The 26,052-nt window shown below is 37.2% G+C and overlaps 1 protein-coding gene across 1 annotated transcript in view; it reads left to right on the forward strand.

Moving 5' to 3' along the window:
• Positions 1 to 1,990: 1,990 nt before the first annotated feature.
• Positions 1,991 to 26,052, forward strand: part of FAM114A1 (family with sequence similarity 114, member A1) — a 31,798-nt gene continuing 7,736 nt past the window's right edge. Inside the window, exons 1-8 of the mRNA XM_009575972.1 lie at positions 1,991 to 2,332; positions 4,482 to 4,569; positions 13,196 to 13,309; positions 13,456 to 13,562; positions 15,316 to 15,450; positions 17,287 to 17,439; positions 19,461 to 19,584; positions 24,853 to 24,938. Coding sequence (XP_009574267.1) covers positions 1,991 to 2,332; positions 4,482 to 4,569; positions 13,196 to 13,309; positions 13,456 to 13,562; positions 15,316 to 15,450; positions 17,287 to 17,439; positions 19,461 to 19,584; positions 24,853 to 24,938 — 1,149 coding nt within the window. The remainder of the gene's footprint in view (positions 2,333 to 4,481; positions 4,570 to 13,195; positions 13,310 to 13,455; positions 13,563 to 15,315; positions 15,451 to 17,286; positions 17,440 to 19,460; positions 19,585 to 24,852; positions 24,939 to 26,052) is intronic.

The following is a 26,052-nucleotide window of genomic DNA, read 5'->3' on the forward strand; positions in this document are numbered from 1 at the left end:
GCTCGCCTGCCGCCCGGTCCGGAGCTGGCCTTGGCATCTCCCTCATGAACTATCTGTAGAGAGTAATTTCCTTTGGGCGGAGTTGTCCGAGTGATTTAGATCAGTATAGTCTCACGGATGACAGCTTGAATGACGCCTTACCCCGGCGTCAAGCACGGCTTGTGGTTTCTGACAGACGTGGTAGTTCCCTGCTACGTGCTTTACTCCCGTGAGGAAGGTTTAGCAGACAACTGCAGGGACCTTGGCCTGAGTGGGCCCCAAAGATGACCCAGTCCTACAAAAATTCATGTGCGTGTCTATGGGTGATGCTTTACAAATTGTACTGGTGTTGGGCGTTTTTTTATTCAGATCTAATCCCCGTGCAAAATTATGGTGCATGTATGTATAGATATTACAGGTTTTAGAAGAGGATCCTCATATCTGATGGTGGAATTTGGTTTGCAAATACAAAAATTTTCTTAAGGTGGTGCAGCCCATCACACAGTGATGTTAAATCAATGGCAATATCTACCTACACTAAAGCGTTTTATAGTATTTGCTATATTTGTAATAGAAAACTGCAAATACTTGTGGCAGATGTCAAGATTCTGACTGGTAAATGCATGTTTTCTAATTAAGTTACAGTGTAAAGTATATATACTTAGTATACTGAAGTAATATAAGTGGCACCAAGTACTTATTTATTTATGTTTCTTGTTCACTGATCCCAGTGCTACTCTTGGAACTGTTCAAACAGCTGATCTACATTCAAGTGAGGTAAACAGGCTGCTAAAGCCACAAATGTACATGATTTTGTAGACTTTAATAAAATATACTAATTTAAATACATGTTTCTTAGGCAGGCTTCTTCTAAATCCCAGTTACATTTTGCTTTTTGCCTTTTTTTTCTTCTGCTCTTCAGTCTTTTTTAGAACTTCGATCCTTCCTAAAAAATACAAAGCTTTGAACCATATTTAGTTGAGAGTCAATGAAAAGGCGACATCTACAGAGAGGACTCTCTGAGTTTATTTTATGCCATGCAACTCTGCATATAGTCAAGAGCTTGCAATTACAACTCTCTGTCAAGGGTTGTCTTCTGAGTAGAGTGCCAAGCATACTGTTGTTGCCAATGAGTAAGTGGTAGTAACCACTCTACAGTAGTCCTTTTGGACTCTGCTAGTGCCGCTCCTTAATCAGCTGCAGAACTCGCTCAATGGCCATTTCTTTCTCTTCCTGGATCCTCAGCCTGATGACTGCGCAGTGGTGGAAAATACTTAGAAAAAGAAAGTTGCATTGGAAGATAGGGAGTAAATAACAGAAAAAGCGTTTGTAACTTACAAAAAAAAACCCAGTAACTGTACCTCATGCAAGCTTACCTTGGCTTCAGAATTGAAGTTTAATCACACAGTTTAATTCCAGAACCGATATCTGGACTTCTAGGAACAGGTGAGAAATGTGGCACTCTCCAAACAGTAAGCCTTTGAGAAAAGTGATGCAGAAACGGTGTGAGCAGTGAATGTTTCCTGTCTATGAAATGGCTGCAGGGACCATGGTCTGTCATATTCTCAAATTAGGCTATAGGAGCCTGTGTATGTGGAAATGATGAGAAGGAGAGCAAGAGCTGCTTGGCTATTGCAGCTCAGATTATCCTGTTCTTCAGTGGTCTTTCATACACATCTAATAGGGAACATAGGAATTAAGCTCTTATATTTGACTTCTCTAGACAAATGAACATCCTTTCTCCCTCACCAAACCATGTTTTGGAAAACAGTAATGCTGCTCTTCGTACTTGAGTGCTATCCTGCAAAGTGAATAGAGTATTCAGAATATCATTGTGATACCAGTGCTGGCATGATGCATGTGCCACAGGGCTCCATGCTTCAGGAGGCCTTACATCAAGGCTGTGTTGTTTTTCAGCAATAGCTTATGGTAAACACTGCATGTTTTATAGTCATTCAAATGTTTCTGGAACCTAAAAGCCTTAATTTATTTTCTACATTCAGAATTGAAAATGTCTGAAGACATATGTGATGGCATCCCATCTGAAGCAAAACCTGAAGTAATGGAAGTGCCCAGCAATGAGGTATTGCCTAACAAGTCAGTATCACACCCCGTGGAAGCTGAGATCTTGCATGAGTCTTCACATGATGAACATGGACAGGCCACTCAGAGTGCCAGTAAAGGACAGGAAGGAGACATATTTATTAACGAAAACCCTTTGACTGAAAAAATAATTGAAAGCCTGCCTTCCAATGGAGAGGCAACTGAAGACATGCCCACTGAGTGCAATGAGACCGTAAGCCTTGATGCAGAACCTGAACCTGAAGAAACACTGCATGAACAAAGCAGTCCGGTAAGTAATACTTTCTTTTCCATAAAAGCCCTCCCCTCCCTGCTTTGTAAGGACAGAATTTTGTACAATGTACATACTGTTTTTCACAAAAGCCTAGGGAGTTAGATACAGAGAACCTGCATGGGAATAAAATAAGCTAAATTGTAACATCAAGCTTTTGGAAACCAGGAACAGTTGAATTTCACTTTGCCTGTATGATACTAATTTGGTCTTTCTAGCCTCGTTGCAATAAAACTATACCAGAGCCTAAATCTTATTAATAATCTAGTCCATTTTGTGTAGATATAATACTCCCATGGTTTTGTTATCTGGCTTTCTGTACAAATCTGCTCCATTCAGTTCACAGAATGAACCTAGAAGAGGACAGAATTGAAGCTGCATATGCAGCACTGAATCTTGGACTTGCTAATTTTCAAGTCATTGACTTTACAAAAACAGTGTATGTTTCACAAGGCTTGGTGAAACAGCCAGTAGTTTTGATTTGTTCTAGGCCAGTAGTGTTTGATTTGTGATCCGCAGATCTTTGGGAGTCCTATGAGTAATTGCAAGAAGTTAATAAAAGAAAACTAAGAAAAACAGGGCTTTTTTACGGTCTACACAGCATCTAAATCCAATACACGTGACATAGCTGAAGATGTTCTCATCTCCACCGAAAAATTTTCAGGCATCCACAAATTGGAAAAGGTTAAACCACATTGTTTTCTTCCCTCCACCAGTGAGAAGGACCTGCCTAGAAGAGGTAACAGGGGATCTGTACACTGCACAATGCAGAACTATCTTGGGATACTTCAGCTTTTGGTTTTGAGTTGACTGTGTAGGGATGATACGTTACTGGAAACTTTCTTGAGACAACAGTTTCTTAATACAATTTAAATACGGAATACTGATAATCACTTAATACCACACATTAATGTAAAAGGTGGGCAGCACCTCCTCTGGCTCTGTTTTTATTGAACTCAGTTGTTAGGAGTTCCCTGTGCACATCTACTGGGTTACACCTCTGAGGACACTCAGGCAGAGAAGTCTAACTCTGGCTCCCGGTAGAATTCAGGAAGGAGACGGGTTCCTGCCTCTCCCTAACAGTAGCCTTAATAAACTTGTATGGCTTTATAGGATCAGGTGCCTGAAGAAGTATTAGGACACCTGTAAAGACATCTCTGGAGTTTCAGGTGCCTTCAGGAATAGGTGATCTGAACTAAGCTTCCCATTCTGCTTTCTTATGCACAGAAGCTTGAACTCCACATAATCTAGCAATGGCCGTAAGCATTTAGGATCCCATTAAAAATCTGTTGCACTTTTAGGGATGAAAAGACCATTAAAAATCTGGCCTTAGTGACCAAACTGTGAACATAAAGGCAATATAAATCAGTCATTATAATAAGGCTAGGGAAGGGCATGTCTGCCCAGGGATACTATATGTGAAATTTAGTTTAGTATGACACCAAATTCTTAACTAATTCTCCATATGGACGCTCTTGTTTCACATTGAAGCGGTGGTCCTGTGTTCACTGCACAGATGTGTGCACCGGTATTAGCACCTTCCTGACCAGATGTTACAATTCTTCAGCTAGAACTTACATTCTGCAGTAGAGCCTGCAGAACCCATTATGGAGCCTTTCAGTCAAAGCCTGCAAGGTTAATTTAATCCACTACAGAAGACTGTTCAAATTAGCCTTCTGGTATTGACTTGGTATTGAGACAGCCAAATGATGAGTTTCACAGACATAGAGTGAGGTTGATGACCTTGGTTTCCTCCTGGGGGAAGAAAGGTGAGAACAGTAACAACCCTACAGTGCCATAAGAATGCTACGTTTCATGTGAGGACTACTTTGCACAAAAGTTTAAGCATCTGCCAGAGGAGCTGGTGGTAAAGCTTTTGTCAGTCACCATTCTGGGCTATTTCTCTGTATGTTCTGTCTCTGGAAAATCATTCTTCAGAAGGCATCACAATGATTAGTAAAGCCAAGTACTATATTACAAAGTGCCTATTTTCAGATTGTATACCCTTGTAAGTAGTGGCACAACCATTTTTACTCGTATTGTCATTTATTACATGCTGAATGTTGTTGCCTGACAAGTTCTTTGTGTTTCTTCCTGCCTTTGGATAACATAAATTTTAGACAGTGGAGTAATATTTTTGTTCTTATAGGCCACAGACTCCTCATCTAAAGCAAGTAGATGGGGAGCTTGGGGTACCTGGGGGAAGTCTCTCCTGTCATCAGCTTCTGCCACAGTGGGTAAGTGTTCAATCAGTAAAGTACGTGGAAATAAATCATAATTTTAATGTGTCATTAGATACAGTAATGTTGTATCTTAAAGATTCATAGACAGTTTGGTCCTGATATGTTTGGCAAGCATGATTTTTTTTTAAAAATAAGAAGGACCTTCCTAAACTGTCAAAACACATAAATATTTTTTCGGGTCAGATTATGGGCAAGGTAATAGGCTTGTTTGTAACATTAGTGAATTACCTCATTGGGCTTCTTCACAGAAAGGATACATAATCTGATACAATTACTATCAGCCAAAGGCTTATGGTTTTTGAAGTCAAAGCACTCCAACCCAGATTCGTGCACATGCATGTTTGTGGTTTATACACCATGACTTCTGTCTATACAATATGAATTCACTTCTTGTAAATCATTCCAGCTTTCATTGATACCCAGTGAAACTGTTAAGCTATCACACCAGACTTCAGAGAGTAGAACAACATATTGAAACATGGACCCTGTACTCCCTCTTCCTATACTCTTATTTCTGATAGTATGTTAGTACAAAACGTCCTTGTGAAGACTTTAGGTAAAACTTAATCGAAACACATCGAAAACTCACAGACAAAAAGCGAAGCATGCAAATACCTAGTTACCAGTGGGAAATCATTTCTCACAAAATAGCTACTAAGCTGTTAACTAATCAGTTCTCATAAAGGATCCACAAAACACCTTCAAAAGATGAACCTAGGAGTTAAAATCAATTGCTAGTTACTAAAAATAACAGATTCAACAGAGATGTTGGTTTTATGATCCCATATAAGGCTAAATAATTCTCCTCCTTATCTTCCTCTGTTCCGTGGCAATACATTATTTCTGTCTGTTTCCCAGAGAAGGAGGGAACTTCTCCTATCCTCTCTTTTTTTTCAGTAACACCCACACTCAAGAGTTCGTAACCACCTTTTCTTTCAGACAGTCCAACCAATTAACATACCTAATTAAACTCAGAATGGATTTCTAAATTGACATAAGTGAAGGTTGCTGCTGAAGGGAGCAGGCCTGCCCTGCCCCAGCAGTGTATTTCTTCCTTCTCTTATGCTAACAGTAGCCTTCACGTACTGATGTGGGGAGCTGGTTTATGGGACTGATTTTGAAAAGTACAAATGAAGTAAGAGCTGGATCTTCAGCTGCATCAGTTTGTAAATTCCCTAATCTGTCTCACCGTTTGATCACCCAAATGCTACCGAATGGGAAATGATGGGAACACGCAGAACATGCCGATGGGGACAAGGGCAGCTTAACTAGCTGTGGAACTGCGTAAGTGTTCTCAACTTGTACTTAATTTTAAAGTTTAGCGCTTCTTTTTCAGACTTGAAGAAGGGCCTCTGTGCGAAAACTTTTTTTCCAGCACTATTAGTAGGTCTAATAAAGGGTACTGCTTTCACAGACTTCCACGAGCCTTGCCTCTCTTACATTCTCAGACCATCATAACAACAGCATTCTGAAAAGAATTTGGCTTAGCGTAAATAACTAAAGAAGAAAATTTGTATGCATAAAAGTAATTTTACTGTTGATCAGTTGGAATTGTAATGCATTCTGTAACGCAAAATGAATTCTTCAGTTCATTTTTGTAGTTGCAGCTGTGGGTTTCTTGGAACAGAGCTCTTTCAGGTCATTCAGTTTTTGCCTATAAGATAGCTGTATTTATATTCTGTTTAGCTTTTGCAATAAATAGTATTCTATCAAATGACATTCTAATGTTGTTTGTGAGTAATAAGATTATTTGTTACCAAACAGTTACTGTTCTTGCAGGCTTGCAGTGGCAATCTCACTCACAGTCTTCTATTGCTTAGAAATCTTGGCATCATTGAGCAATCAGTTTAGTGTCACAAAGCGTATACATTTTCTGTGGGGCAGTATGGCCATAGATATTTTCTTGCCCAACGGACGTAAGCTTGCCTGAAAATGATTGGAAAAAGTTTGGGAGACAAACAAGAATGTGTGTTGTATCCCTTCTTACTGTTAATAAGTAAACAAGACATACCTTTTTACAGCTGTTTGTTGCTTTTGTCTATAAAACCTGCTGCTAGCATTGTATCTCTGTGGATTTCCATGGACTTTTAAATTGTGTGATCTCATTTTTATGTAGGCCATATAACATCTTGGTTCATATACATTAAAAATTCATGCTTAATTGATACTGGCTTCTTAACATACCATCTGACTGTATCAGCATCATAACTATCTTCACAGAGTGTAAATATGCGAACAAGTTTGTTGTCTAGGCAGCCTGACTTGATAACATTGTGTGATGTTGTCTATTTTCAATAGGTGTATCATCACCATGTATATATATTTTTAGAATTATTATTATTTAAAAATGAGCACAGTTAGAACAGGTCAAGTTGCCTAGGCAAAGGAGCATCCACATGCAGAAAAGGAAAAAGAAAATTTAAAAATAATTTTAATTTTACATGAGAATGGTTGCACTGTGTCACACTGAAGACCCATCTACTATCTACGTTCTGGCAGTGACCAAGAGCAACTGGGAAAGAGCCTAAAACCAGATGTATGTAAAGCAGCACTTCCCCTGTTTTCTCTTCCCATTTCCTGGAATCTACAACTTAGACTTCCTGACCCTGGAGTCAGGGTAGGGTTGAGTTCCCATATTACTATCTAATAATTTTGGATCTAACTTTTCTCTGTGAATTATTAAGTAAAATAGACTTTGAATTAAGCAGAAATCTTATTTCTGTACATTCTTCCATGTTCACTGAACCCAAGGTAACTTGGAAGACCACATAGATAATCTTAGATTTGTTCCAGGAAATCAATGCAGCAGGTAATAATTTATATTCCTGATACAGAGGGCGTATTTCCTAGTTGTTTGTTATGGAAATTCATGCTTGATCCTGTGAAGTATTTACTGTCTGTCAGTATCATAGACAGGATGTGGGACTGTGTATACCATATATCTGTTTCAGTATGATAATTCCTAGCAAGAGACAGAGAGAGAAAAAAAAATTAAAGCTATTGGGAGTTTCTATAAGCTTTCTTCTTTTTATTAAATATTTATTATTCCCTTTCAAGTTACTCCATGTAATATCTGAGCAGTTCAACTAACACTTCATCTCCTATTCTACATCAGAAAATAAGTTTGCCATGATCCAGTCCATTTTAATGTTGCTTATTCCTTCAGTGCAGCAAATGGTGTGAGTAAAGCTGCTTTCTTGGAATTAGACTTATCAGCAACACCTTCGGTATGTGATTTTTCTGTTGCTCTGTCATTACCTTTGTACGACATAGCTGCTTGTCTGGCTTTTAACAGATAGTATCATAGAACAGCCCAGGTTGGAAAGGACCTCGAAAGATCATCTAGTGGGAAAGGGCACCTAGATGAGATTATCTAGCACCTTGTCCAGTCACATCTTGAAAACCTCCAGCAATGGGGACTCTTCTACATCCCTGGGAAGGTTGTTCCAGTGAATGATTGTTCTTCCTGTAAAAAATTTCTTTCTTACATTCCTTTCTCTTTAAGACTGAGCTGAAATGGTTGTTGCAAGGATCTCAGTTTCATTATCCTTCAAACCCTGATTTAGAGCTCCCAAACAGATTAGCATTTTTACTGCATGGCTATAATTTGTTTAGCATAGCTGATTTTAGTTTCTAATAATAAGGTAGTTCCCATATAATTTGCATCTTATCTCTCTTTAACTAACTGTGCACATATAGCCAGTGATTGTTTTAGCGATGGTTTTTTGCATTCTAAAGAAAACGTCTATTGTCTTTGAACTGAATCTGACATTATTTGGATCAAGGTCCGCGCCACAAGGCAGATGTGATACTCTACACAGAATCTGTAATGTGTTTGGATTAGTAGCAGTCACTGCCTGAACCATGCTTAGTGTCTGACACTAGATGTCACACTAAGAAAGTTATTGAATCTGCCTTATTAATGAGGTGAAGAGTTTTCTTTTGTTTCTGAAAGGTGCAAGAAGTTTGGTTTCACCCCTTGTGGAACCACAGTGGAGTAGATCCACTGAAATAGTTGCTGGGATGATGAGATGGGAGAAGTATGCTCACTGTGATCTGGAGAAACAACTTGTTGTACTTATTGTCACCATTTTACCCTCTTTCTTTTAAATTGTATTTTTTAGTAAATCAATAATTACACCATCCGGTGTTTTAGTAACCGTGTTGATAAAACTCTGCTCTAACAATGGGTTACCATTGCAGCGAAGCCAATCTAATGGCTCTCAGCCACTGAAATGTGCAGTCCTGCACCTCTCTTTTCCTTGCATATTTCTTCCTCCTCCCTGTGCCAGCACTCATGCTCCTCTGAGCTCCCGGTAATCCAGTTCAGGAAGCTAAACTGACATAAGAATAATTCTAGGGGAAAGAAGAATCCATTTTCTGCCTCTTTAGTTCCTTGAACCAACTCACTGAGATAAGTGCCAGGGCAAGCAGTACGGACAAATATGGAACATGGAAGGAGGAGAACCTCCCATACCAGCACCAAGAAGCCATTAGGTCAGCTTAACTGTAACAGCAAACCTTTTTTCCGAAGGGCTTAAGTGAGGCAAAATATGTTCTCAGTCTGTACTTGAAGCTTGTGACTTCCGTTTTTAAAACCAGCTTGTATGCTTGAAAGCTTGCCTGTTTGTTTTTTTTTCCAACTAAGCTATCTGCTAGCTTAATGAAAGTTATACCTTCTCCTACAAGCCGTGCCTTTCATATGCTGTATTGTTTTGTATGGATGAGTTATGGCGTTCATAAGGTGCTTAAGTGCAGCTCAACAAGCTGCATTTCCAAGCAAAGTCTGTTCTCTGCCATGCTGTATGCATGTGCTTCCCTCCATGTAAGTTTGCAGTTTTTTACCTCTAGTGCCATTGGTAAGACTAACATCTGTCAATACTTCTTACAAAATAAAAGTAATAAAAAAATACAACCCAACTATTTAATTTACATGGTTTCTGAAATTCATACTATAAGGCTGCTTAATGCATTTCTCTCATGCATTGCTTGTAATTAATATTCTGCTATCTTGATTATTTTGTGCTTGTGCGTATTCCTCATCTAGTTCTTCATCTGGTAGAACGGCACACGGAAATATCAGATGCCCATAATTTTCCCTGGTATGCTGAAAACCTTTTCTTGTCACTCAGTATGACAGAATGAAATGTCACTTGTGATGTCACTGTGTTCGTGAGCTTGGATATTATTGCACATAGGTATGTGTAATAATCTGCATTGCATAGCTTAAATTGAAGTCTGTGTGGAATGGAAATGCAAATGCTTCAGATAACGTAAAACTGAAGTATTGAAATGATGTGAATATCTTTTCTATTCTCTACAGATATTATTCCCCTGTTGTGAAATAAAGAATGACATTAAAAAAAAACAAAGGCTGGATGTTATGTTTACACCTTATGTAGTCATGAAAGGGACAGTTAATCTCTTCAGAAGACCTTTTTGGTTTTCACTGCATAAATTCAGCTGATTAAGGGAAAACTGTTGCAAGATGAACAACAATATTCTGCTGAAATTGCCAGCCAATTGAAAAAAAAGAAATCATGTAGGCAAGAAAAACAAAAGCAACAACACAGGGAAAAAAGCATACTTTCTTCAAAAAGTAAGCCATTAACAATACCCATTGCATAGCTCTTCTGCCTGCTGTTACAGGTGAGTAAATGGAGACGTCGAGGTGTTCCTAAGTTTACAATATCAGCTCAGCTGCGTTACCACACCCAGCATAACAAAACCAGTGCACCTTTATCTCTAAAATGTAGGCTCATCTCCCATAACCTCTTATTTTTTTGCCTTTTGAAATTACAAATAATCATTTTCATTTCCAAAGCAACATGCGCTTCTGCCATATTTGTGCATGTATGTGTATTTAACAGTGCTGACTTGCTTCAGCTGTGGTTTTGTTGTTGTAGTCAAACATACATGCCATACAGCTTAGTTCAGCAAAACCACTCCTAGCTAACCTGAAATACTTTCTTATCATTCTAGTGCATGTAACCACAGCCCTGAAAATGCTGCCTTTTATAAGTCTGTAAATATCAGTACAGGAACTGTGTGCCTCCTTTTCTTGGAAGTGTAAGCTTGTCTGCAAAACTATAAGAACCAAATTACAAAATATTAAAAAAAAAAAAAAAAGTTTAGATACAGAAAAAAAACGGAAAATTAATCTGAAAATCCATAACCCTTTCACACATGGTTAAAGGGAAATTTTTGCTTGATGTTCGTAGTTAATTTTTTATAGAATTATAGGACAATAATATTTGGTTAGCAAGTCAAGTCCTTAAGAAAAATTAAGTCAATGGGAAGAATAAAACTCTTGCTCATTTTAAAAGTTGTGAGCAGGAGAAACGGAAAGGAATGTGACATGGAGTATCTATTCCATTAGTTTAAAAGAACAATTAATAGTTATTTAAGTGAGTCCTGGGAATTTAGAGAGTAAATAAATGACTCCAGAATCTATTCATGCTAGTATTTTCATTGAACCAATTAAAATGTGCAGGAGATTGGGATTAGACAAAGTAGTACACCACTCTCCAGTATCTGCATTGGAACAGATTTTGCAAAGGGCAAGAAGTTACCCAGCAATGACTTAAATCACTGTAGTGCATAACCTAGTATGTCCTGTACAGTTGGACGTACTGCTACATTTTGTAAGACATGAGATAGGTCATATTTTCTTCAGACAGGTAAAAGCATTTACCTGCCTAGTCTCTCTGTCTCAGTGTAAAACATCAGGACCCCATGCAGCTTATGCTCTCATATAGAAAATTACTTGTTTCTGATCATCTGTCCCTTAGGGGACATCTGTTCTTTGTGTTTAACTCCAGATACACCAGTTCTCTTGTATGTGATCTTTCGGTAGTGCTGCTTCACATATGTTTTCTAGAGTATATTTATTATTGAATTCGTAGAGCACCTGATGTGCAACCATCTGGAAATCATAGAATCATAAATTTAAGCTTTCCTTCTTCCTACTCCATTTCAAATTGTTTTGCTGTATCTTTCTTTAATAAGATATTCAAAAGCATATTTGTATGACTACACACACACGTATATATGTATATGTGTATATTTATATTCAGAACACTGCAGAATATATATTTATATTCATTACACTGCACTGTAAATGATAGGCTATTTTGCTGTAATTAACGTAACTCAGAAAAGATGCTTTGAACTTTTCTAATAGAAAGTGCACACAATTGTGGGAAAGTATGGACAACATTTAATGAATCATTATGCTTGACGTCATGCCTTAGATGTTTAGGTATCTGCCTGTATTAATGGCTTTTCTGAAATAATTTATCTATTTACAGTTCAGTTTAAGGTAACAAAGCAAAGAAGTACGAAATTGTCATTAATACTTCTCATAAGTAGTTAGGCAGATAGTTAAAGCACTCTGTATTGTTCTACTGCTAGAAGTGATCAGCTTTATGTGAGATGCAGTAACAGTACTGTGCAAGAAAAAATAAAATAGGGTCACTGAAGCCATTTCATTTTGTGTTGGAAAGAAATATTGCTCTCCTGGTTGGTTGTTTACTTACTGCGTCTCAGCTGATGTGCAGAAACTTCTAGCTAAGGAAGATGTGCTAGCTGGATCATTTGTAATGAGAGAAGCATATGGCAAACATACTTATGGATACATCCAGAAGCAGAATAGGCAGACAATTTGAGGGTAGTCTTTTTTAAGGACAGTGTTTTTCAACTACAGCTCATGGAGATTAGGAAGCTACTGCTGCTTCTTGCTGACTATCAGGCAATCCCACCCTATCCTATAGCGGGATATTACCAGTCCATGTGATCTGCTGGTGTAAATAAACTTGTTGTAGAAAAGCAGCCAAGCAATCCCGTTCTGTCAAAACTATTCAGATAAAAAGTCTAATAACATACATTCTTTACATTAAACTAGACCATTTTAATAGAACAGAGAGTTAGGGAGTCACTACGTATGCATCAGATAAAGGTGGTAAAATCTTTGTAGGAGATCAGCTACCACTGGAACAATAATTCTGTCTGTGTCATCTGACACCAACAGACTTTACAAAGTATATTTAAACAGCAGCTTTGAGGAGAGACACTTTAGAATTTGACTTCAAATGAGCAACTGAGGAGCTTAAATCCTGAAATAACTTTGAGGAGCTGGGTCAGTATTCCTAAAATACTTACCTAACATAGCACTTATGCAGCAGACTGACAAACAGATTCCTTACCTCAGCCCTGCAGTCACCCAGTCCATTAATTGTGGGTTAATTGTTCTAGACTTCTGAAAACTAGATGACGCCAAACCTTACAGCATTAGGAGGACCGTCAATTTCTGTTTAAACTAATTGTAATGGAATATTTAGCATTTTGAAAAGCAGGGAACTAAACTTATGTGTGCCACTGAAACAAGTTTTACATTTCAGATCCAGTGTAATTTGTATTCTATTTCAGCTTTATAATTTCTAGTCAGTTAATATACTGGATATAGTAGAACAAGTGAATTATTAACCTAGGAGAAAATTAAGCAATTGAGGTTAAGTTTAATAGCTATTCTGATTGTTATCATTTGTGGAGTATGAGAATACTATGCACTGTTTGTAATAAGTTTTCAAATCATATAATTTAAAATATGCTTCTGCTGCAGGTCATGGGATAACAGCAGTGAAGGAAAAAGCAGGAACTACCCTAGGAATTCATAACGCAAGTTCAGCAACTTCAGAAACAGCAGAGCTTCCTGCAGCTGAAATACCAATCATACGTAAGTTCAAGTTTACTGAAATTGGACAAAACTCGTTGACACTGCCAAATTAGTCCAATTTACAAAATTCACAGAATCCAGTTTACTGTAATTTGTGACTTGTAGAGTTGAAAGTATGCTGTAACTTGCTTTTTTTCTTTTGTTAGAAGCAGAAGATTCTCTGGACCAAAGCTCTTCTGAGAATATTCCTTCTTCTCCTTCATCTGGATCTCGTGGCATGTTGTCAGCTATCACGAATGCTGTACAGCACACAGTGAGTCATTTTAGGGGGCCTTTCTGCTCTGGTTATTCTTGATCATTTTTAGGTGCAACTTCACTGTAGGTCACATTTAACAGGTGGAGTTTGTTAAATTGTAGGTCTTTACAAAAACAGTTCTGTTGTAAGTCTGTTTAGAGTCTCTTCGATGAAAAATAACATATCAAATTAAAAAAAAAAGTCACACACAACTAAGTCAGTTACTACTTTGGCACAGTTTCAGTGAAAAATATGGTCTTCTCCTAAACTATATAGAATTCTGCAAATTCTTGGGAAATCTTTTTTATACTTGTGGTACCATCATCTAATTTTTTTACAGTTAAGTCCTTCCAGAGAAAGTATGATAAGATTTGTTACCATTTTTGAAGGCAGATAAAATAAGAAAATACTCCATTTGCTTATTTTAAGGCTTTTGCTAAACTCTGTATTGCTAGTCCCTGGCCCTTACCTTCACCTCTCTTGGTAGTCTCTCATTTCATATTAGCCTTCCCAGAAGGTGGTCTGATTGCAGGCTCAGTGAGGCAAATTCTTTTGTCCATGGTTCTCTCCTATTACACTTTCCATGTATTTTCTTGTGTTGCACTTCATCCTTTTCTGGTTTTCTGTGTTTCAGCTTTTGCAAAATCCTGTACCATACTGTTTCCAAATCAATTTTTGTGTCATCTTCTTCCCCAACATTTTTTACACATTTACTACCATAGCAAATGCTTTTCTCTGAGCTTTTCAGTATGGTGTTTCCCTTGAAATTATGAAAGACTTTAAGCATCGGCTAAAAAAGCATAGAAGACTAACTCCCCATTGAGCATGTTTTATGAAGTGGCAATTCTTTTTTAGTGGATATCCAGTTCACTCTGAGTGCCTCATCACTCTAATATCAAAGATTTTGGGAGCAGAGGGAGATTCCTATAGACTATTCCTAAGACTGTTGCTACAGAATCTGGAGCATCGTAGGGCTTGTGAGAGCTGGACACCAGTAAGACTATCTGAGCATCATATAAGATTTTCAAATAAGAGAAATGCAAACCTAGAGAGGCTACTATACCACAGTGATGAATGTCACTAAACAAAAAGTAACTTAAGGTCTCAGTAAGTTGCCTGTAATGCTATTTGAGGCTTTGGTAGGGTTTTCCATTATGTATCAGGTTACATCAGCATGTGAGTATCTGACAGATGCATAATCCAGATTGAAATGGAAATCTTTAGCCAGTGAAAATTCTTCTTGAGAGTACGTGAAAAATTGTGAATGAGGGCTAATGCTAATACGAAGACACAGGAATAACAACTCTATTTCGATAGACAGTTCCAGAGTTATCACAAGTGTCAAAATTTTAGAAATCAGTTAGGTAAGGCAGGGTCATCCTGTTCATGATGGACTTTGGCTCCATATTCTTCATATCTAAAATATGTTCTCATGGACTAGAAGCTACCTCAGATAAAATTATATTTATAGATTAAAAATAGATTAAAAATCTATTCATAGATTTTTTATTGGCAACAGGTGTTACATTTCCTTCAGTGTGGGTCTTTTAATTAACCAGAAACATTTGTATAGTTCATTTTTTTCTTTTTGAAAATGTATTCAGAACAAAGTAACATAATTTTTTAAACATATCAATCCTATTGTTAGTTAAAGCATAGAAAGTCTAGGGACCTGAATGTTCAAAGTCGGTCATGGCAAAAGCAATACTCTTTACAGTTCATACTAGCATAAAGTGGAAAGAAAATAACCACATTGCATTATTTTATACAGGGGAAAAGTGTATTATCTGGAGGCTTAGATGCTTTGGAATTTATTGGGAAGACAACCATGAATGTCCTTGCAGAAAGTGATCCTGGATTTAAGAGAACCAAAACACTGATGGCAAGAACAGTTTCTCTATCTCAGGTTGGATTTATTTAAATACAGCTCTGTCAATGTAGTTTCAGATTCTTTTTCCAGAATTTCAGATGCCTCAGGGAGAGGCTTTATTTATTGCAGTAGATATTGGCTAGGCTTATGGAAATAAATATTATGCTTTATATTTGCTCCACTTTCTTTTTCTTCACAGAACCACAAAAGATAATGTAGAATCATCTTTTCTGCATAACCGCATGTACAATAGCTGATTTTAGTAAGGTAGTATATGTGGTGATATATTATTACATTCTGGAGACAGAAACAAATTGTTGGTGTTTTTGTAACAGCTGTAGATAGATATCTTCCAGCATAAACATCACTATACTACTTTCCTTGGAAATGAATAATACTGGAATATGACATATGTTTCATTAGGAATTAAAGCTGTGAAAAGTTCTATCTTAATGTCCATCTAACCTAATGGTACCCTTACACAGTTGTGACTCATGTTTAAAATTTCAGAGACATGATAAAAACAGAACAGAAGTATAAGTGCTGTCAGTACAAAATTACTTTAGCTCTCCAGACACTGAGAGGAGGGAGGCTGTGGAAATCAACAGACATTGAAAAAACCAGTAATTTTACTACATGTTTACTTCCTTGTAGAGAGGAGTAAGGTATTTTTCTTTTAATGAGATGTTTCATCTTTCGTGGTGGTCGCTGTAAATGTGAACAGAGTGATACTGTTGTAGTAGGCCAAAAGCAAGTAACTCTTGTTAAAGCCCTCAGGGTTAAAATGAGCTTTTGAGAATACCTTCCTAAACAATATGCATGAATTCACACATAAAATCTGAGGCAGAAAGTGACATAAATCAGTTCTCATGGGTCGCATAACACAGTGCTTCCTTTTCAGTGATTTGTACATAAAACTTTGTGAGTGATCTTTGAAAGGTGGAGATTGAAAAAGCTGCTGTCATAAGTCTTTTGTAACAAATGAATAACTGAAGATAATATCGTAGAAATTTTGAATGATAGAATAGTGTAAGTGGCAAGAGTTCACCTGTATTCAGAGGCTTATATGTGACTTAAGGTGCAGTTCAGATATATTTACCAGCTTTACTGTAGCAAATTCATACGAGAGGCCATTCCTTTCTGGGAACAGGAGGAAGGAATAGAAGATCCTATTCTATACACTATTCTATTTTTCTTATACACTAATGGAAGTGTATAAGAAGACCACTCCAAAATATCCCCAAGTATATGGAGTATAGTTCTGCCCCACCTTTGGTAAAAGTCATACCTTATTAGGCCAATCTCTTTTGTCAGTCCTGCTGTCACATAAAACTGACTTTAGTATCTGCTAAAAATATTTTATAGGAAATAGGTGCATTATAGGAAGTAGGTGCATCATAGGAAGTAGGTGCATTATTTATGCAAGTAAGTAGGCAGGTTCTGAAAATAATATTCTTCCCATTTTGTGGCCTGTAGAATGGATTGCATGACTCTTTAAGGCAGTGTATGAAATAGTCCTTTTTACTTTTCTTTCATTGTAATTGGTGGCTAAATTTCTTATATGGTATCCATAGCTGACATTGCTTTTGAGAACATAAGCAAGATTATTTGTTTATTCATTGTTTTTTAAAAAAGATGGTTAGCAATTACCATTGGGAAAACCACACTTAGAATACTACTTAAATATTTTGTTAGAGAAGTTTATCAAAAAAAGAAGTTAGATATTTCAGCTCTAAAATTTCAGCTCCGCAGATGTGATACAGTCCCAGATTTTATTACTGCTTCCTAGACAAGCAGAAACAGAAAGTAATAAAATCTGTCATACCTACAGCACTACCGATAAAACAACAGGAATGATGTATATTTTTGCAGCTGTTGCGAGAAGCTAAAGAAAAAGAGAAACAGAGGCGGGCCCAGCAAGTTACAGTTGAAAGAACAGCACATTATGGACTACTTTTTGATGAGTTCCAGGGTTTGTCTCATCTTGAAGCTCTGGAAATCCTGTCGAATGAAAGTGAAGCCCAGGTACAGTATGCAGACGGTATAAACCAAAATGGTTGGTAAAAAATTTTCGCTCTGCAGGTGCATGTGAAATAAACAGTAAGTTTTTCATCAACTTCAGAGAAAGCTGTATTGGTCCCACGGGCCAGTCCTTGGCTTCAGGAAATCAATCTCAATACAGGTAAAATTTAACTCCAAGATTAACTCAAATCAAACAACTTCACAACTGAAAGTTATTTTTGTTAGGACCGTATATAGTGTGTATTTTTCAGCTTGTGACACTATGCAGATGTCTTTTCAGAATTTGCAAGGAGGTTGATGTCTTTTGGTTTTGTATGAGGCACTGATACTTACACTCAGGAATTCCAGACCTACTACATCTAGAGACTAGTGAATTAAAATGAATTCCGGATTACTTATTCAATTCCTAAGTCTTCTTTGTTGTATTAGTTTTTACACTTACATAAAACTACCCGAAGATATCATTATTGGAAGTATAAAAATGCTATATGTCTCTGAAAAATATGCTAAAGTTACTAAGGCCTATATGATAAATATATTTTTGAATTTCAGCTGTCAGTAGATCTCTGACAGTAGATTAATAGAACTTTTGTAGATTCCCAGCAGTGGCATTCAAATCCCACATGTGAGGTTCAAGGGCCTGCTTTTGCAAAAAAAAATTTAAAAAAGAAACCACAAAACAGGAAAGAGATAAATAGAAAACAAGTTCAGGTTAACTGCATGCATCAAGACTATTTTTCTTTTACTGTTAAATACCAGAGGGTAAGGAAGACTTGGGCAGGTTGTTACCATGAGGTTTCTGATGTGCTTCATGTTATGTCCTACATAACCCCTGGTTCATAGTCCTACTATCTCCAACAGGATTGAATGCAACTGTCTGGATCAACAAGACCAATTCCCTGATATGTATTCCAAAAGACTCATAGAACATATTCCAGTTACCATACACACAGGCACAAAATACTCGCTTACAGTACTGTATGCTAGAGACCTGTACTGACAGCCCAAAAGCCACACTCTGATGGGCCACAGGAGGAGTGCAAGAGAGACTGAAGGCATTGCTAATGTCCTATGTCCTTCTGACAGCAGTGATTTAAAAATATTTTAAAGCTTTTATTTTAAAGTTTCCATTAAAAAAAGGTCCCAGTTAATCCTATGAAATGGACAATGCTATAGAGAGGGCCAAAAAGCCCTAGGTGGTCCTTCATAGCCTGAGTTGGGTCTCCCAACTTTATCTTGCATTTAACCCTGAGCGTATGAGCTGGAGACATCACGGAGGAACGTAAGAAAATAATGTCTTTCTCCAGTCTCTCATGGAGCCAGTCTGCACGTCTGTCTAGCAAGCTTAAAAAAAAAAAAAACTTGAAACAAACTTAAAAGTGAAATTTTGTATCAAAGGAGGAGAAGGCATTTCTCTTGGCTTCCAGAGACAGAGAGTGCAATCATGGGATTAATACCACCTAACTGTAGTGCAAACAAACAGTGATCCAAAGAATCTGTTTCCATCCCTCTTAGGCATGCCACCCTACTAGATATGCAGGGACTTGCAGATACCCGCAACATGCAAAGACCTGTCAATACATTCTTCAGAACATGTAGACTGGTAGACTGTCAATAATTTTGGTTGCATTTTGAAAGAGGGGAAACAGGCTTCTTTTTCCAACTCTTCCCATGAGTGCTCAGACTAAGCATGAATTCTGCCTGTGCTCTTTTTCCCTGCTGTCTTCATCCAAGCAATCCCAAAATGCTTATTACAGTTTGCAATTAAACCATAGATTTATAATTCAAAACTGATGTTCTGGGAAAAAGTAGAGACCTGATGATCTTGAAAGGCTGATTTTTGTGGTACTCAACAAATTTGTTGATGAGAAATAAAAATGTGTCTATGTAGGAAGGTTAGAGACAAGATTTGAGCATAATGGAAGTTGCCATTTCTTAGCCTGTTTTGGTGCTAATTTTCCAAATTAGCAATTTAAGAAATGCTCTATTTTGGTTAGGAATGCTTACTGTCCTTTCTTTTACAGATTCAGTCATATTTAGCAACACTTGATGGAGAGCAGTTGGAGACTGTGAAAAATGATTTAATTGCTATAAAAGAGATTTTTGTTCCAAAGGAATCAGGTGATGAAGTGGTGCAGGCACAGAAAGGTAATTAGAAATACAGAGACTTAACCATATGAATAATTGTTACTTCTGTATACAGTAATTTAAAAAATTACAATCCAAACTATAATTTCTGATATCCTAATACTCTTCATAAGGTGGTGACTAAAATTGATAGTCTAAAAGTTCTGGAAGCTGATCAATGCTTAATTTTGAATTTATATTGTAATTGAAGTGTGAGGTATAGAGAATATAATGTAAGGAAGTATTATATTACTTTGCTATATCATCAGTGAAAGCAAAACAAAAATAAGAAGGGATATTAATAACCTTTTGGATAACTGAGGTTTTCTTACAGAATCTGTTTATGAAATTGTTTAATCTGAAAGTTTTGGAGTGTTTAGCAATGCTTTTCTGTTTAGCAACTTCATCCTCACTTTGCACCCTCCCTTGCTAGATAGAGAAAAGATTAGGGTGCTATAAAGAGACTTAAGAACCCTGAAATTTTTGAAGGAAAGTCACTTCGAAACATAGTGACAAAGCTGCTTTCTAGGTATTGCTTGGCAAGAGGTGGCATGTAGAGTGTGAGAAAGACGTTAAAGTAGCAGAAGCATGCCGTAACTATGACATAGTGCACAGCATTGAAGAGAATAGGACCAGCATGACAGTCCATAGATCAGCTCACAAAAGTTACAACAAATGGGTGGGTGCTTTGGTTAGGGGCAAAATAGGTGTCTTAAACAGGTCAGGAATTTTGGCATTCCCCAGAACAAGCTGAGAACAGAAGGATAAGAAGTTAGCTTAAAGCTACCATAGTTCATGTCTCCAGGCCTGTGAGATTCATACCAAACCTCTTCTAGCTAATAGAAACAATCCCCTTGACCTGACTGAAGACTGGCTTATGCTATTGAACACCATATTGTTGTGTTTCAGAAACACAGAAACATAAAAAGATATTTCTCCCACATTCTTGATCTTCTCAGGGGTGCTTTGCCCATAAGACCTACATTTTGCAAGATGGTGAGGTATGATTTCTCTCGCCTTCAGAAAAGTTAGAAAAAATGTATTAACATCCACATGTTCTAACTGGAAAGTCTTTTCCACTCAGACTGCTCTTTCTAGCAGTGCTTACTCAGTATGCCTGATGTCTCTCACAGGGAGCATATTGTTTCTTCTCAGGGAGGACAGCGAGTGTTCAGTGTAAAGTCTTAGTATGGTAGAGTTTTGTGCTGTTTTTTTTTCCCTTGTTACCCTTTAAAACCCCACATTCCTCTGTGGGGTTGTAAGAAATAGAAGTCAAGAAAGTGTATTACCTGCTTAAGAGTGAGGATTCATGAGATGTCTGTTGTTCCTTAATTTCTGTGGGAAATAGTTTCTTGCTTTGAAACCAGCCCCCAGGAAGAGCTGTTTCTTGCACGAAGTGGTGTTTTCTCTGCTGGTCAGAAGTTCTGTTTTTTCCGTGAAGCACAGCTGCTGATCATGCCCCTTGAAATATTAACTGGCCTTTTAAATAGGCTAGGACCAAGGCAATGAGCACCTTAAAAAAAAAAAGACCAAATCAGAGTGTGCTGCAGGTTTTCCCCTGCAAAAGCAAACCAGTCAGCAGTGAAACATATCCTCCTCTCTGTGACAGCGGAAATAATAAGCACACACATGTTCTCTCCACCTAACAGCTGAATGGGCGTTACTTCAGGCTGCAGTTCAAAATGACTCACGTCCTTTAGTGCGATCAGGCTCAAGATTTATTAGTATTTGAACTACAGATAAACTTCATTTATTAGTATTAAGTTGGATAAATTTTAGTTCCACTGGAGGACACCAAAAGAATGGAAAGGTTAATCACTTCTCAAAGTAGCTTTCTGTTAGGGCTGAGCCTACAATTCTGTGGTCAGGCTCCTAACCTGGGACATGTGGCCTTTACTTCTTTCTTCAGTCTCTCACCCATAATCCGTAATACATGCAACACTGCATTGATAGTGCTCTTAACACTGTATAGACATGTCCTTTCTAGACAGTGTCCTAATCTAGATACCTTTCCCAGTCACAAAAATGTGTTATCTTCATTAAAGTCTTGTCAGAATGAATGAAGGCTCCTTATGATCCTCCTGAGTCAGAGAAAACAGACCTTTTCCTGAATTTCTTAATGCACAGGATTTTAAGTGTTTTTATTAAGTGCATTTATGCAGCAAATGCATAAAACCTTGTAAAACTTAAAGAATTCCATTAATAGGCCTTTACATGACAATTGTCTGCCATTTTTAGATAAAAACAATATCCAGCACCTTTCCATGTAATGTTGTATGTGATTTGCATGTCCATTTCCCCTCATGGAGCACAGTTCTATTGAACAGTTTAATGTTTCATTGATACTTTAGTTTGGCAATCTTACATAATTTAAGTTGGATTCCAGTGACTCGCTATTGACTACGCTTAGTATTCTGGTCATATTTTACAAATAAGTTTAGCTTTCTGGGGGGCATCAATATGTATGCTTCTGGGAGCACACTTGATCTTTTAGGGTCTAGGTTTGAATTGTATGGGCTTGGTTTTTTTTTAAACTGGAGTTGTTTATCTGAAATGACTTGTTGCAACCTTAAGCATATTTCTGTGGCATAATTAATATTTACGCTAAGAAAATGGTCTGTATTTAATGTTACCAAAAATTTTAAACATCATTTATGTTTATCTATGCATCCAGCATAGATAAAAGACAGTAAAGTTTAACAACAGGTTGGCTGATCAGGATTAAATGCAGCTCATGTCTTGCTGTGAAGAGAAGGCTTCATTCTAGTTTGTGTTCTTAGCTCAAGCCAGTTAATACAATTAAGGTCCTGTTAAGCACATTAATAGGTTTTACACTTATAAAGTCAAGTCAGTAAGCCATATGTTCCTTTAATAGCATATTTTTAATACAGAATTATATATTTTCACTTAAGCTAGCTAATCTAGCAAGAGGTAGCAGCTATGTTAAATTCTGTGGAGGAATTTTGAGTTTTAATCCTGCTTGCTAAACAGTTCAAAACTACAACTAACTTGCCTTCAGCAGGATGCTTCCTAGATGAGTAAAACTTGTGGTTTTTTCCTTTATGTAAGGAAGCTACCCCACTGCAAAAGACAGAGATTAACTAATGGTGTTTGAAAATGTTGAATCTTATCTAGCCACTGAACAGTATTTGAAAACAAGTTAATCACCACTTATTTCTAATTTGTTACCACTTTCTTGTCATCAAAATCATGTTATTTATATGGTGTCATTTGTCAGTGCTATATATATTCAGAAAAAAAAAAGGCTAGCTGGGAGGAAAACCAGTACTTTGCATTCAAGTGTTTGAAAAGGGTGGCCGTTTGTTTTATGTAAACTCTCAGGATACCTTCTTATCCTAGACTCTCAGGATCTCATTCAGAGATGTTAGTGCTGCTTTTAGTTTCTGCTGTAAACATTTTCAGTCCTACACAAGGAGAAATTACTGCAGTGATCTTTAGAGGACTGTTTTGGGAAAGGATTGGGGCTAGGCTTTGTTCTTGGCAACTTTGAAACTGGAATCGTAGCTTTTTTGTGTCTTTGCTTAACAGTCAGATAGATAGGTGCAAATTCAATATGAAAAGAAAGAAAAGGAAAAGATATTTTCTGACACAAGTAGGAGAAAGCCAAATGCATACCCTTCTCTCTAACGTCTCCTCTCACTTTGATTATGCAACTCTTTCATGTATTTTTCACTGCAGCCTCTTTTCTTTCAGTTGTTTATGAAATAATGAGAGGACAATATCTGAAAAAGTAGCTTTACCTGCATTTTGAAAGCCACTAACACCAAAAATTTCTTAGTGAGGTTAAGGGAGACGGTAACCAAAGTGAGCATTGTATTGAATATGCCAGTTATCAACAATTTTGGTAATTTTGCATTGATCCAGTGAACTGCTTATCAGTTTTCAGCATGCTGCCGTTTATAAAACAATTTGGCATTGTTTTAAGAACAAATGAATTCAGTGTATCCAAGAGGTGCTGTATTGCAAAACCTGAAAATCCTATTGCCAAAATTTACTGAAAAAGGCAGCAATGAAATGAACTCTGTGCATCTCTTTGGCCTGCCAGAATACAATCTTCTTGACCTGCTCCCCTGCTGTTAAGAGGAAAGGTCAATCTCTTGGTCATTGCAGCTGAAAAGTTCTTTGTGCTAAATACTAATTTATTTTATAGCACCAAAGATGGGCATTCTCTTTACAAGCAAGGATGAGATGTCCTTTGTTCTAGGAGAGTATAATTTGAGTGTCAGATTCCACCACCTTTCCACACGCTGCAAGGTACTGTGGACTGTAAACAGTTCTACCAAAATCCCCAAACTCATTGGAGAGTATTGGCCCTCTGCTTTTAAGCCCAGTACTGAAGATTTGTATAAAAATGAAAAAACTGGCCCTACCTAATAAATGAACAAAAAAAGTGGGAATACAGCAAGATATGAAATTCACTTTTGAAGTAGCTGGACTTTTTCAGGCTCAGTATGGGGACTTTGACCTTTTATCGTCATCAGGCTAAAAAAAATGGATTTTGTGTATTCCACCAGGAAATGTTAATGAAGATTCCAAACTCAGCAAGTGCAGATGAACAGAACCAACCAAAATACCAACCGTTAGGAACTTAGAGCATGTTTTAATATGGCAACTGCAAGTAGTCAAAAGAATATATATAATAAAGATGAAGTTCGAAGACTAGTAATATTTATCTTTGCTCATAAATCTTGTGAAATAAAAGTGCAGATTCTTTAAAGCTCATTACTCCAAAGCATAACAGAAAACATTCTTCATTTAAGCAAAGCTCAATCTTAAAATAGAAAGAAAATACACCTCTTAGCTGTGGTTTGCAGACAGAGCAATAGAGAACATGTTTTCCAGTATGTTTCCTCTGAAACTTATTTGTATCTGGCCTTGCTGCAGTTTTCATTCCTTGATTTGAAAGAATAGGTTAGTATCTCTTCTTTGGTTATTTTGTGGGTCATGTGTTTTTGTCAGATAACAAGGGATCATGCAGCTTCTTCTCCTCTTACTTGCTTTTGTGAAACTTAGTGGAATTTGGAATCGGGTGGGAAAAGTGGTCAAAGTGTCAAGCTAGCATATCTGGTTGTACAGGTATCACTGTTGCTTGTTGTCTTCTTTATTTGAGCATATACACGCACACACCCACACACCCTTTCTTGTATCACTGTCACTGTTTTTCAAGTGCTAGAGTGCTTGGGGAAACTATTTGACTGGATGTATTTGATCGTGTAAAATATTATAGTGATAACACCCTAACAAAAATTGTCTTGTTTTTTCTTGCAGCAGATATGGGAGAAGAGTTTGTCAGCATGCTCACTGAACTGCTATTTGAATTGCATGTTGCTGCTACTCCTGACAAACTTAATAAGGTTAGCACCTGTTACCGAGCTGCCCTCTGTTTCTTGGATGAAGACAAAGAGGGAGGGCTTTGTTCTGAAATCTGACACAGAGTAGTACCTAGCTCGGTTCAGACAGTTCAGAAAGCAAAGTATAGGAGACTAGGACTAAAATGATGAATATAGAAAAGCTTTCGTAGAAGAAGTGAGTTTAGTAAGGCAATACAGTTGCAATGACTAGCTAGCACAATGGGCCACGTTAGAAAGGCTTGAACCAGGGATGTCTCAGCAGAACAGAGTTCATGAGCACAGCAGATTTGGTCTTAAATACCGGGAACAAAGGTCAGGTTCAGAATTATTTTTCTTGCTTATGATGTTTATTCTTCTGAGGAACTTCTCCAGACCTTCTTAGCTAGAAGCGAAGTCTTGGATTTATCTCATCTAGCTTCAATCATTTAAAAGTTAGATGGCTAGAAACTAGTCACATCACTAGTCACATTTGTACTATCAGGCCCCTTTAAATGTGATTCACCTGCTGATCCTAGGCTAGATGAATGTTTATCTCTCTAGCTACATAGATAGACTATGGATAACTAGCTTAGACTTAGGTCTTAACATATTTTAATTTGACTTCATGTTAAAAAGGAGACATCATAAATTTTCTACTAACCATAACAGTAGTCTGAAATTGTATAAAACTTCAAGGCTTTTCCACTTTGATCTACTTTCATGCCTGGGAAGGCAGCTGAAGATACAGTGGTTTTCTATTTATTTTTCTGTCGAGAATTTATTACATCTCTCTTACCTCTCAATATTTTTTTTTCCTTTTTTATACCAGCTTCTTATTTTTTTATTTGGGAAAATTACTTCCGTGTAAATTCCTTTGAAAGATACCTCATAAAGCTGAAATATTAGTAACTTTGGTGTTAATGCCAATTCTAAGTGTTGGTTAGGAATAGCAAACCTGTAGAGGAATTATCCCTGGCTGATCCATTTTTATGCAGTCAGAAATGCTTCTCTGTATAGTTTCTTAAATATGCGCTTAACTAAATGCCATGCAGAGGCTTGATATGTTTAAACTTCTGAATGTAAAAATGAAGTAATTAAATGTATTGTTAATTAATGTTCAGGAACATCATTTGATATT

This window comes from Fulmarus glacialis, unplaced genomic scaffold, assembly GCF_000690835.1.
Source record: "Fulmarus glacialis isolate BGI_N327 unplaced genomic scaffold, ASM69083v1 scaffold50534, whole genome shotgun sequence".
In the NCBI taxonomy this organism is placed as follows: Eukaryota; Metazoa; Chordata; class Aves; order Procellariiformes; family Procellariidae; genus Fulmarus; species Fulmarus glacialis.